This window comes from Salminus brasiliensis, chromosome 4, assembly GCF_030463535.1.
Source record: "Salminus brasiliensis chromosome 4, fSalBra1.hap2, whole genome shotgun sequence".
In the NCBI taxonomy this organism is placed as follows: Eukaryota; Metazoa; Chordata; class Actinopteri; order Characiformes; family Bryconidae; genus Salminus; species Salminus brasiliensis.
Window position 1 is genome coordinate 31520257 of NC_132881.1, and position 13929 is coordinate 31534185.

A 13929-nucleotide genomic window follows, 5' to 3' on the forward strand; every position below is an offset into this window, starting at 1 on the left:
CGCACACACACGCCGCTGCGCTCAGTCTCAGCGCGGAGCTCGGACTAGAGGACATCGCTGATCTCTCTCATACACACACACACACACACACACACCGCCTGCTCAGAGCAACGGCTATCTGTAAGTGGAGCTCTTGCACTTTTCTTCATTATAAATGTGAGTAATTAGTAGCCTAGCTAGTATTCAGCAGGTCCACGTGAGCAATAAGTGATCGTATTTTGATCGACATTAGAAATATTTCATAATTTAATATGAATTATTGTCTGTAGGCTTTTCAACGGTTCAGCAGATGATTAATAATAATCCACGTATAAAAGCAAGCTAGCAACCCGGATATAGGCGATTTACAGTAGATGCACGATGCTACTGATGGGTGTTAATGTTGCCTGTAGTCCAGGCCTGACTGTTACTCTTACTGACCATCATTAGTCTGCTGATCTACTCAACCTAATCACTGACGGTCACTTCTCAGGATTTGGTGATGGAGCACACATTCACGCCTCGCTCTCTGTGGACTAACGACAGCAAGTTTCTCCATCATCACTCCACGGATTTGTTCACCAGTGTACAAGTCACCCAGGACATCCCGGCTGGAGCATCTTTCGGACCCTGCATCCTCCACAACACCTTCTACGACACCATAGCTTTCATTGCTCTGAAGTCTTTCGACAAGAGAGAGAAATCCTACGTGTTTAGGGTGAGTTGTTTGCACGGAATATCAGCGAATATCAGCATGTATTAAAATGTACAGTGCAAAAGACACAAGACATTTTTACTTATGAAATCTATTGCCTGCATTATTTCTTAAAGGTATACGGCCTAAAAACCCACTATTCAATGTACACAACAGTCTTATGGGCATGTGCTCATTCATCAACAGGTAGATCCTGAGGCGATGAGGAGCTCTCCGTTGGTGGTGCCGTGGCTCAGGCTGGTGCAGGCTGCGATGAACACAGCCGAGCAAAACACCGAGGCTTTCCTGAAGTCAGGGCAGCTGTATTTTAGGACTACCCGCCACGTGAGGAGAGGAGAGGAGCTGTTCGTGTGGTACGACGAGGAGCTCTCCCATCTTCTGGGCCTGAGTGATGTTAAACCTCGCGCTGTGGCAGAAGGTGAGAAGTAATCGCAGTGCTTTTCAGGGTCAGATCTGAGCTTTATACTGAATAAATGAACACGGTTAAGATATAAATACAGCAGACGTACACAGATTTCTATGCACCTTTGTTTATCCAAGTGAGTCCCACTGACGTTAAACTTTATATTAATCCCCATATTTAAACGTTTAAATGATCCAGATATTTGACCTTGGTTGAAAACCAGTCTGATCCAGTGGTGATGCTATAAGGTTCATCACTTCCCAGCAACAAAATAAAAAAATAAAAACGGGTTGATGTCAAAACTCAACATTGTACAGAGGTTGAATTCTGGCTAGGAATCAAAGTCATATGTCCGTTAAAAACAGCTTTGGGTTGGCATTAGGCTTTAACATTAGACAGACGTTGAGATTGAACACCATGCCTTTAACTTATCAACGTCTAACGTTATGTGGACTTTAACATTACGAAGTTTAGCAGGCGTTGGGTTTTGGTCACCATACCTCATTAAATGTTCTTATTTACGTCAATAAGACGTCGGTTTATGGTGTTTGGAAGACGTTGGATTTCGAGTTGCCTACTTCAACATCACAACTTAAAAACAACAAAATATCAATGTCAGCTGTCATCACTGTCATAAGCCAATTTGACGTTGGAATTAGACGTTGTCCAAACTTTGAATTTTAGAAGTCTAGCAATTTTTTGTGGCACTCTGGAGCCACTGATTATTAACATAACTATGGAAACATCATAATTTAATGATATAAAAAAATAAAAACCGTGTGATAAAAAATCATATTAAATAATTATCCAAGAAGTAATTAGACCAATCAGAGGTGATTTTACCTTATTATCTACATTTATTTATTTATTTATTTATTTATTCCTAGATTCCCATCAAACATAGGGCGACGTAAACAGACGATTTTTTCCTGTTAGGCTATTTGATCTATGCAGCCACATAGAAAGGGGAAAAATAACAGTATATCAGATCGACACAACTCTAACGCCCCTGCCTCTGCAGGTTTGTCGTGTGGGAGATGTGGTCAGGCCTTCAGGAACGAGAACCCATTCCTCGCTCACTGTCGCTTTCTGTGCGCACAAGTCAAGCCGGCCGTGACGCGCGCGGACGCAGAGCAGAAGCGACAGCGCCGGGTCACCACCGACTTCCACAACATCGCCAGAGATCTGGAACACGTGGAGCAGAGGAAAACAGAGGACGCACTGACGTCGCGAAAACGCAAACACGACGAGTCGCCAAGCTCGCGCAGCAGAAAGCCCGTTTTACTGGAGAAGACCAACATCGACCACAACAACGTGACGCACAGCCACAGCTCAGCGGACTCGAACGAGAAACGAGCCAGCCTCATCGAACCAGCCTCCGAGCTGAAGAGCGGCAGGAATAGCGAGTTTGCGGGAATTAAGAAAATCTCAGAACCGAAAAGAGACCACCTTTCCCTGCCCGTGGATGTAAGGAGGGAAAGCCCGTCTATTTCCAGCTATCGCGCGGAGGTGGAAGCCGACGCGGCCCTCCCATCCGATTCGAGCGCTTTTTCCTTAGTGGTGCCCGGTACTGCGCATGCGCAGCAAAAGAGCGCCTTCTGCAAACCCCACAAGCGCACCATAAGCACCACTGAAGGCCCTCAACATCCGGGTCCGCCACTCTGTAACCCGCACGACGTGCTACATGATGACGTCTCAGACACGTTCGGCTCCAAGACCACCGTCGGCTACAGGAACCTGCTGGCCTCCCATCTGTTTCAGGGAGGCCCTGCCGGTGCGCAAACGATGGCGGCCACGCCGCTCCCGTATGCGCAAGAGCAGTGGAGCGGCGGGGTGAGCGGGCAGCTGCGCGCCGCCTCCTCGCTAACCCTCCTGCCCGCCACCTTCGGCTCGCTGCAGAGCGTCTCCGTGCAGAACTGGTGCGCCAAGTGCAACCTCTCTTTCCGCATGACCTCCGACCTGGTGTTGCACATGAGGTCGCACCACAAGAAGGAGTTCGCCGCCGAGTCTCAGGCTCGCAGGCGGAGGGAGGAGAAGCTCACGTGCCCAATCTGCCACGAGTACTTCCGCGAGCGCCATCACCTCTCACGGCACATGACTTCTCACAACTGAAGAGAAGTCACTGAAAGCGTGACTGCCTCCTACTGAGCCGCATAGCTGCCTTTAACGCGTCTGTGCTGAGATGCGCTTATCAAAGAAAAAGGAAAAGTTCACAACTAAAGAAGACCCGCAGAGACAGGCCTACTTACAAGGACATGAGCACTTACTGTAAGTGCTGCTCTGGAAGAGCCTGTAGCTCATTTTCTTTGCATGGTCTTTACTAGGTCTTACTGAACGTGATCAGCTTGAGCTTGTAGATACTTCGAGTAGCCTTAGGTTCTTGGCTCCGGTCCTGGGGTCGACCCCCTGCTCTGCAAAATTCAAGGTTCCAGCTCAGGTATGGCCTGATGATTATCTGATGAGCATAGACTGTCAGAACATCAACAGCAGGCTGGTGTGTCAGCTGTGAGAATAAGAGCTTTCATGTTCAAGCTGCAACAGCTAGGTTGTTGCTTACCAACACAATCCATCTTTGGAAAGTTAAGATACTTGGCTATGTTGACCATTTGCTGGAGGTTATGTTTTTCAATGACCTTTTTCAGTTGAATTGAGTAATCCTAGTAGTCTTCAGCCGTTTGGCACCGCTAGTGAACTTCATGTCAATGCGAAGCATGTCCACAAGATGGCCACAGAGATCCATAGAGCTGCATGGCTATATCCAATGTGTGACCATATGAAACCGTGCCTTATAAATCTCAGGAACAGTAAATGTAAATATTAAAGATGGGATACATTTGATAGTGTCCAAAACATTTCTTTAACTTCACTAACAGCCTGACTAAACCATTTAGTTCTAGCATTTATTACAGACAAAGGTCCTTCACCATTTGCTGACTCAGTGAGTAGAGCTGCTGTGTCTCTAACGGTATTAGTTGTTGCACTATATGAAAAAAATAAAAAAATCTTTTAAATATTTAGGACTTGTTTAATGATGATTTCATCACCACCATGTCAGAGGACAGAGAATATGTATTTATTGTTTTTGTTTTATAGTAATATGTAGTTTGTGATTAAAATTATTTCACTCTGTGATGTTTTGTGTGTTTGCCATTGTTTTATTGTCATTATCACAATAGTTTTTTAGGGTTATTACTTTTTAAATATAATGACTTTATGTCTAAAGGTATAAGAATATAAGTAACACTACTGCTTAAATGGTAGTAGTCCTTAAGGACTCTTTAATACAGGCAGTGGTTCTATAAAACAATGGCAATTCAAAGACCCATTTGAATGTGCCAGGTTCAGGGAGAAAGCTAGTAGATGGTTCTTTTAAATATGGAATCAAACTTCGACTATTGTTATCTTCCATACTGAATTTAACCCTTTGTGCTCAGTGTACCTAATGGCTATATTCAGCCCAGCAGCTAATTATCAAACCCTACATGCACTGAATCAGGTGTGATGGGGCCAAGAACTTACAGAGTCCACAAGACTGGAGCTGAAGCTACAGAGGGTCAGATAGGTCAGTAAAAGGCATACCCTTCAATTAATTAGACAGTTTAGAAATATAGGCCATTGTCTTTATGAATTATCTGAAGTGAACCGTTTGAAGAGCAGTTAAGCCTGGAAACAACAATGTCAGCTAAAGCTGTATTTGTTTAACATAGGTCATTTGGAAATCTTGGTGGATGTATATATTTTGGTGTACTCGACAGTAGTTGTCTTTAAGGACAGATGAGTTGGCATGCTCATCCATTACATGGTTGGTTGTCTAGCTGCCGTCTCATATGTCTGAGACTGTCATAGGATAAGACCTTTTATTGTAGTCTGATAATATGCAACTTAATTGTAAATATGTGGCTGGTTCCATAAATCAATTACAATTGCATATTTAATATCCGCTTAAAAATAAAGCAAGTGAGCGATGCCACTAAAGAAACACTTTTGATAAAGAACCATAGGCCTGGTTTACCACCTGTTCTTAGAAAGAAATTTCTTCCTAAAACCCGCTTTTTCATGCAGTTTTCATGAAGATTCTGAATCTCCACCATGGTTTTATCATTCGAGATTTCTTCAGTTTGAAAGGACAATGGGATTCATTATTATAAGAGATTATAAGCTAAATTTGTAGAAAAATTCTTAGAAAGATTTAGGTGAATATTGGTGGCCGTAATACTTATAATAAATATGTGTGAGAATTGTCATTTTATGTTCAGATTTTTAAAAGCCAACCTAAAGGTTTCTTCACACACACACACACACACATTTTTCTCTAATACAAACATGGTTCTTTGTGAAATCAAATTTGTTTTCCAACCTTTGTTGCATGTTTACTTTTAAGAGTAGGCTGTCAGATACAGGGTACATCTGTGTCTTACCCATATTCTCAGTGATTGGGAAAGTTCTTGATAAATGAGTTTCAGAATTGTTTTGTAAAGTGTAAATAAATGTTCCTGCAGGACACTCATAGTCCTGTAGAGTGCGCCCTTAAGTTAATTTTGTAGTAGTATGTCTGCAGAAGTGTTGGCGAGTGTCAGGACAGAGCAGGCTTCTTCACATTAACTCATTAATTAGGAAACAAGCAGTTCTATGTGGCACATACAGCTATAATGTCTGCCTTACATTAAAGAATTTCTATGTACATCTAAAATATCCAGAGGCTTTTCCTCACTAAACTGACAAACCACCTCTATGACTGGTAAATGAGGCGAGTCCTGGGTAGTAAGCAAGCATTCAGAGAGAGAGAGTTCATGGGGAAGTCAAACTTCCAGCCTCTGTGTAAAACGTCTACATGTCGTCATTTTGCGAGAAGATCAAACAATCAAGTGAAAAAGCAGCATAATATTGCCATGATTAGTGACCCGGCTGTTTTCAGCAGACTCTAATCAGTTGAGGAAAGAGCTGTTTCAGATGTATACAGAAAATTCTCTGTCCGCTCACAACAGATTCTTTCTTAGGCATTAATTGATTTGGCCCAATTTGGAAAGCTAAATATTGTTTTTCAGTAACTGTGTAGTATTTACACACTGGTGTAAACTAATTGATCTCAATATTTTAAAGTACTTCCCAAGACTGGGAATTCCCTCTTACAGATCCCATCTAGTTTGCCACTGGTTCTAAGTGGTTTTAGTGGGTAGCGGTTCCTGGCAGTTAGACTAAAATAAGAAAAATAAAAATTTAGCAGACTCATGGAGGGGTAAAACAGTATATAGTAATGCAGGCTCAATAAATAAAGCAACAGCTGTCCTGACATTCTGGTTTCTTTATAATTATTGGAAGAGGGAGTGTTTTTGTCTGACACTCTTAAAAATGAATGTTCCTACGGTTCTTAGCTTGGATGTATAATTTTAGGAATAACCTTTAATTATTATAGTCTTTACATTATGCTGAGGTTTTGTAAACATTAGAAAGGTTTACCACATACGCATTTCTCATTTACAAAAAGGATTACTTATATCAATCATATATCAAAAGGTGTTCTTCTATGGTACTGTTCCAAAGAACCCTTTGTGTGGTGCAACAGATAACACCACTACCTTCCAGTGAGCTTTCACACCATGTGGGAGACTGGGGTTCAATTCCTGGTCTGGGTGACTATGCTGCGCTACATCAATAAGAGTCCTTGGGCAAGACTCCTAACACTACATTGGCCCAACTCTGTAATACAAGTAAGTCATCTTGTAAGTCGCTCTGGATAAGAGTGTCAGCTAAATACCATATATGTATATATATACATAGTTTACCTTTCTTTTTTGCAGGGTTTATAGCCACAGTATGCTCTTGAAATGAGTGAAATCATTTGTAGGGGGAAATGTGAACATCCTGCTTTTGTACTTGAGGCTGGTTTAAAATGGAGACTGGGGGAAGTAAGGAGTCACCTTTGATGTAAAGTGCAAATTGGTGCTTTCTTACAGAAACATAGATGTTAACTCTCATTATGTGCTATTTAGGGATCTTTATATAGTGTTGAGGTACATTACAAAACATCATGTGTATTAATAATAAAATACACACACACACACACACACACACACACATATATAATAACAAGGCTTTTAGTAACACAGTTTGTATTTTTATTCTACATTTTACTATACATATGGCTAATTTCATTTCATAATTTAAAACACACAATGTACAAAAATACATCCTCTAAAATACATCATATGGAAGCAAAGGCATCATATGTTTTATATACACACATTTAGACACATTCACCCAAAATATTTCATACTTATATCACTTATTATTAAATACTATTATGTAGACCGGAATAGGGAGATAAAAGAGCAATAACATTCTCCTCGTAATCCACCATGGAGTCTTTGAATTCTTGTATTACGCCTCTAAAAGTAACACAAACTCCCAGAGGATTTAGCGCATCAGTGGCCTTGGTGAGTAGTCTACTTTATGATACACATCCACTTGGAAATATTCCAAATATAACTTCTGAATATGAGTGGATTACTGTTAGTTCAATGCTTAATAGTCATGAAACCAGAGCCTGGTTTCTGAGTGTCTTTATTAGTTTTGAGACTGAACTGCTTAAGAGTTAGATTTCTGCCAATGCTATCCGATACACACTTCACATGAAAGCTCAGTTCTGAAGGTGTGTTACATTTTATGCCATTTAAAGTAACTCAAACCAAGTACTCTGTTTACTTAAACATGGGCTTTCTGTTGCATTGGAAGTGCTACACTATGGACAGATTTTAACTCCAACTACATTTACATGAACTCATGTTCCACCATGAAATTTCTATATGGCGCTTATCAAACCTTACTGTGGTACAACTGTGTAGACCATCACAAGAACCATCACTGTGAATAAGAACCATCTTTAAATAATGGCTCATTGTTTTATGTACAAAGAAAGCAGCAATGCAATAACATCTAAACCACGTCTTTTACACACGTGGTCCTCTCGTGGACTTTCCAGAATGAAACACACATCACAGATGAAAAGGAATTTGTTTGTCCACTTTGTTGCAACTTATAGAAAACTATAAGCTGGGATAAAGAGTGTACATGGAGGGAGCACAGTCCTTAACAACATAACAGACAATATGCCTCTTTAGGTTTAGTTCTGGTGTTGTAACCACAACACATATCTGTCAGCAATGCAATGACCTTCAGGCCTATCGACAAGCACACGTCTCCACAGACATGTTGGGGTAGACCTTTAAGACGATGTTTCTGGACTCATCCAGGAACAGGACGCTGAGGGGGTTCATTTTATCAGGTACACAGCAGGGCTCTGGGATGCCAGGAACGATACCAACCGTCTTCACTATACTCTGGATAGTTGCATGGTTGGAAGGGCGAACAACCTGCAATGAAAAAGATGGAAAATGTAAAAAAAAATTACCCTAAATTGAAGCAAATGAATCTTGCTTTGTTATGAGAGGTTCTAGAAAACGATGTCATTTAACACCTCCCATACAGCCATTCTGAAAAACTCCCTAACTGGTCTATTTCAAGAATGGGGAAAGAAATGAAATCCAAAAACCTCTAAAACACTATTATGGTTAAAATTATGTGAATGTAATTACACATAAAGCTTGTGTGCTTGAGTTATGCTGGAACTGAATACCCTCTGAAGGGATTCTTTGTTCACAGTTCCTGGCCACAAGAGTCTTTCTAAGTCATTTTTAAATACTTCAATATGTCTGAACTATTTGCCCTGACATACGTGAGGTCCTTCTGACCAGCGTATTGTGGGATTTGCTGACCTTAGGTATGGGGAATTCACATGTTCCTGCGCAGTAGTACGCATCAAAGGACTTAGGGGACAAGATCCATTCGCTCCAGCCAATGTCTGCAAAGTCAACCTTCAGGTACCTCCTGGAGCAGCTGCGAGACTCTTTCCATTGTCTTCTCCTTGCTTTCTTCATGGTTTTCTCATCAAAGCTGAGAACCTGAGACTTGTTCAGTCTGTCAGCGTGCTCTTGAACTTTCTTTCTCCGCTCTTTCTTGGAGGGCTTTGGCTTTAGCGCTTGATAAGTGCTTTCCCACAAATCGTGCTGCTTGAAACTGTCATACTCCACCTCAGGGAGTTCATTGTTCTGGATGGGGTCAGAAAAATACAAGTCCCGCTTGACTCGCAAGTCAGGCGAAGAATTTGGAGAGCGAGTGGTCTGCTCATCTGTAGGAAAGGGGTCATACCTCTGTAAGCTCACAGCCACACTGTTGGGCTCTGATATGGCCAGGTCATTGGCGTACACCAGCATGTATGGTAAGCTGGAGGCTGAGAGCTGGTCCTGATACCTGTGGTACTTTTCTCCATAGTCAAACTCCAGTGTTATAACGAGCTGATTCCTATTTCTAGCCTCTTTAATAACTGGAGACACATCCTTGGTCTGCCAAATCCCCCTTCTGTGAGGGTAAAAGGTAATGTGCCCGAGCAACAAGCCCAAAGAAGAACCAGATGAAGGACATCGGAAAAGAATGCGGAAGGAAGGCAACTGGTGAAGGTTCTGGATGCGGCAGGAGGGGTTCTTGAGGCGCTTGCAGAACCAGGACCTCTGACGTGGGCGTTTATCGAAGAAGAAATGCAGTGTGGTGGTGAGAATCACCTCAGACTCTTGGAGGGAGGTTAGATTCAGCTGGTACAGAACTCTCTGCTCCGTGTTTTCTGTAGGGAAATGGAGAGCAACTGCTGAGTTACAGATTCATTATGAAAATGGACTTGAACAACAGGCTTTTTGTTCAGTTTGCAGGTTTCTGAGGAAACACAAAGAAGTGATATGTTACTCCTGGAGCAACTAGAACCATATGGACATGATGTTTTATGAGGCTGCTTAGAATGCCGTAATAATATGCTCTCACTCATAAGCTTTTATCAAGTACTTTTACTAATTAAACCATTATTAAAAAAGATCAAGGTCAGGAAAATTCTAGGAAAATTGCTAGAATGCAGTTTAGATGAGTGTAACATTTAAAGGTCTAAAGAAGCTTCACTTGATGTAAAAGCACTTCTTCAAATTCACACACCTCTATTACAAGCATGGCTCTTTATGGAACCAAAAGTGGGTCTTTTATGGAATCACTCCAAGAACCATTTGTAGCACCTTTATTTTTTAAGAGTGTACTCACAATACTCGCATGGGCTGGGGGGTGTGGGTACCACCTACAACAGCTATGTGCAGTTTTTAGATCAATGACATTCTACAGTAAATCTCTGTAGGTCTTTCTGCCAGAGACATGACCAAATGTCAGAAGCATCTTCACCCAGAAGTAAACAGCTATACAACCCATGCAGTGTCACTTTCTGGGTTCCACAGTACGAGAATGCACCCTTGGCATCAGCATCCATACCAACAATAAAACTGGACCTAAACGAAAGCTACTCACCAGGCATTGCTTTAAAACTCCTCACGGTGTTTCCCTCTTTAGGTCCGTGCACTTCCCTGCTGTATTTCTCGTACAGTTTGAACATGTGTTGCTCCACCATGTCCGTCGTCGCGCTGTCACTGCGCTCTTCAGCACTGGGCGCTTCTCCAAACACGGACTCTGATGCACAGCGGACCGAAGACACCAGCAGGTGCAGCAAAATAAAGCATTTCAGCGCCATGTGAAAATACCTAAAGCACAACGGGGGCATGAACCGAACTGGGTTTCTAATGAACAGCACGTGACGAGGTCCGAAAGCACTAAAGCTCTTTAAATCGCTCAGTAGTTTGACCATGCGCGGTGAATCTCGCCGAGAAAGTATCTTCCATTTATACCGTTTCCGTTTCAGCCCTTTTCCCCCTTCCTTTCACCGACGTTCTGAAGCTAAAACAGAGCCGCTTCCCAAACGCCTATTCCGATGTGTGTCAGTCAACCTGTTGAATTTGCACTTGTTTCTACTGAGCGCCACACAGCGTGGGACGACCCATATGCTGCTGGAGGCGGTGACGTCAGCGCCCGTCAGCCAATAGAAAGTGGAGAGATACAGGGGGCCACAGCACACCCCACACTCTGGTGGGCCTCCAGAAGAAACTCTGGCCCACGCGTGAAACCTGAAGCCCGGTAATGACGGTGACCTCAGAAGTGCTGAACGTGTTCTGATGCCTGAAACGTGCTTGAAGTACTGTTTCCATGTAATCTTGGTTATAGCGGACAGTGTAGGCATTTCAGACACTGATTCAATTCAGCTTTATTGTCATTATACTAATACAGGCATGTAAAGGTTCTCCGGTGCAGAACAGGTAGGACATACAATAGTGTAGGTCAATAGACAAAACACGAGACTGGGTGCATAGACAATAAGTACAGTAAATACAACAATATACAAATATGTGTATGTGCAAAGGTGTGTGTGAAGGCTGGGTGATTAAAGTCCAAACTATGTTATTACACTAACAGTAAAATGAAATAAATATATAGAAAATGGATGAGCTGTGCAAGTAAATGAAGAGTAAAGCAGGGAGTGCAGGAGTGAATGCTGAGATAGACTAGTCTGGTTTACCTGCCTCATCATTAAGATGTTGTTTATTGGCAGACTCTATTTGTCTAGTACAAATGTTTGTAAACAGTCCCTCAAATTTAAAGAAGTGGTTCTTTAGTATAAGCAATGAGTATTCATAGCACTGTGAAAACGTATAGAATCTCATATTCATAGCACTGTGAGAACGTATAGAATCTCATATTCATAGCACTGTGACAACGTATAGAACCTCATATTCATAGCACTGTGCCAACATTTAGAAGCATGTATTCATAGCACTGTGACAACATATAGAACCTCATATTCATAGCACAGTGACAACATATAGAACCTCATATTCATAGCACTGTGACAACGTATAGAACCTCATATTCATAGCACTGTGCCAACATATAGAAGCATGTATTCATAGCACTGTGACAACATATAGAACCTCATATTCATAGCACTGTGACAACGTATAGAACCTCATATTCATAGCACTGTGACAACGTATAGAACCTCATATTCATAGCACTGTGACAACATATAGAAGCATGTATTCATAGCACTGTGACAACATATAGAACCTCATATTCATAGCACTGTGAGAACGTATAGAATCTCATATTCATAGCACTGTGACAACGTATAGAACCTCATATTCATAGCACTGTGCCAACATATAGAAGCATGTATTCATAGCACTGTGATAACATATAGAACCTCATATTCATAGCACTGTGACAACGTATAGAACCTCATATTCATAGCACTGTGACAACGTATAGAACCTCATATTCATAGCACTTTGCCAACATATAGAAGCATGTATTCATAGCACTGTGACAACATATAGAACCTCATATTCATAGCACTGTGACAACGTATAGAACCTCATATTCATAGCACTGTGACAACGTATAGAAGCATGTATTCATAGCACTGTGACAACATATAGAACCTCATATTCATAGCACTGTGACAACGTATAGAACCTCATATTCATAGCACTGTGACAACGTATAGAAGCATGTATTCATAGCACTGTGACAACGTATAGAACATCATATTCATAGCACTGTGCCAACATATAGAAGCATGTATTCATAGCACTGTGACAACATATAGAACCTCATATTCATAGCACTGTGACAACATATAGAACCTCATATTTATAGCACTGTGACAACGTATAGAACCTCATATTCATAGCACTGTGACAACGTATAGAACCTCATATTTATAGCACTGTGACAACGTATAGAACCTCATTTTCATAGCACTGTGACAACGTATAGAACCTTGTAATCATAGCACTGTGACAACATATAGAACCTCATATTCATAGCACTGTGACAACGTATAGAACCTCATATTCATAGCACTGTGACAACGTATAGAACCTCATATTTATAGCACTGTGACAACGTATAGAACCTCATATTCATAGCACTGTGACAACGTATAGAACCTCATATTTATAGAACTGTGACAACGTATAGAACCTCATATTCATAGCACTGTGACAACGTATAGAACCTCATATTCATAGCACTGTGACAACGTATAGAACCTCATATTCATAGCACTGTGACAACGTATAGAACCTCATATTCATAGCACTGTGACAACGTATAGAACCTCATATTCATAGCACTGTGACAACGTATAGAACCTCATATTCATAGCACTGTGACAACTTGAATTCACCAATGGTTCTTTGCACTGTTAAATGGTTCTTTCTATATTACACCAAAATGGGTTCTGCATTTTTCATAGAATCAATCATAAAACCTTTTCTGATTCTATACAGTAGAACCCTATTGGCTGTGAGAGCATGACTTGATGTGGCCTCCAGTTCTTGTAGGAAAGAAAACCCAAGAACTATTGGTTTCATGGTTATGGGTTTAGAACCATTATATTAGATCTAGATACTTTAAACTATAAAAAAACTCACACGTTTTGCACGTATCATTTAATAAATATTCTGAAACTCTCCACCCTCTGAAGATTTTTTAAACTGTAAACCCTTCACACTCTCATTTTACCTAATTGTACAAGATGGTTTTTTATAATACTGACGCCCTGTTGTGTTTTGATGCATGGATGTACAGTTCTTGCAAAAGGTTTTGAAGCTTTATATTAAATAACTACAAAAAAACACATCTTGCACGTGCCGTTTACAGTTCTTAAACTCTCCACCCGCTGAAGGGTTCTTCAGGGAACCCAGCAAGAGTATGGAGTGTAGTGAACGTACTACAACAGCCCTTTGTGTTGCATGTTTATGGTTTAAGCTGAAATGCGGTAGCCAATATAAAAACAGTCTTTTATTTTCAGATGTGCTCGGCCCTCTTTGTCCGATTTCATTGATGGCGTTCA

At 41.3% G+C, this 13929-nt stretch overlaps 2 protein-coding genes across 2 annotated transcripts; one reads left to right on the top strand and one right to left on the bottom strand.

Moving 5' to 3' along the window:
* Nucleotides 1–4154, top strand: znf488 (zinc finger protein 488). Its single transcript, XM_072676948.1, has 4 exons — nucleotides 1–120; nucleotides 473–697; nucleotides 881–1112; nucleotides 2119–4154. Exons 2-4 carry the CDS (start codon nucleotides 482–484, stop codon nucleotides 3207–3209), a joined length of 1539 nt encoding a protein of 512 aa, XP_072533049.1. The 5' UTR covers nucleotides 1–120; nucleotides 473–481; the 3' UTR covers nucleotides 3210–4154.
* Nucleotides 4155–7240: 3086 nt separating this feature from the next.
* Nucleotides 7241–10961, bottom strand: gdf10a (growth differentiation factor 10a). The gene is made up of 3 exons (XM_072676950.1): nucleotides 10491–10961; nucleotides 8870–9771; nucleotides 7241–8467 (listed from the first exon to the last, which is right to left on the bottom strand). The coding sequence occupies exons 1-3, from the start codon at nucleotides 10822–10824 to the stop codon at nucleotides 8276–8278; spliced, it is 1428 nt and encodes a 475-aa protein (XP_072533051.1). The 5' UTR covers nucleotides 10825–10961; the 3' UTR covers nucleotides 7241–8275.
* Between the last annotated feature and the right edge of the window lie 2968 nt (nucleotides 10962–13929).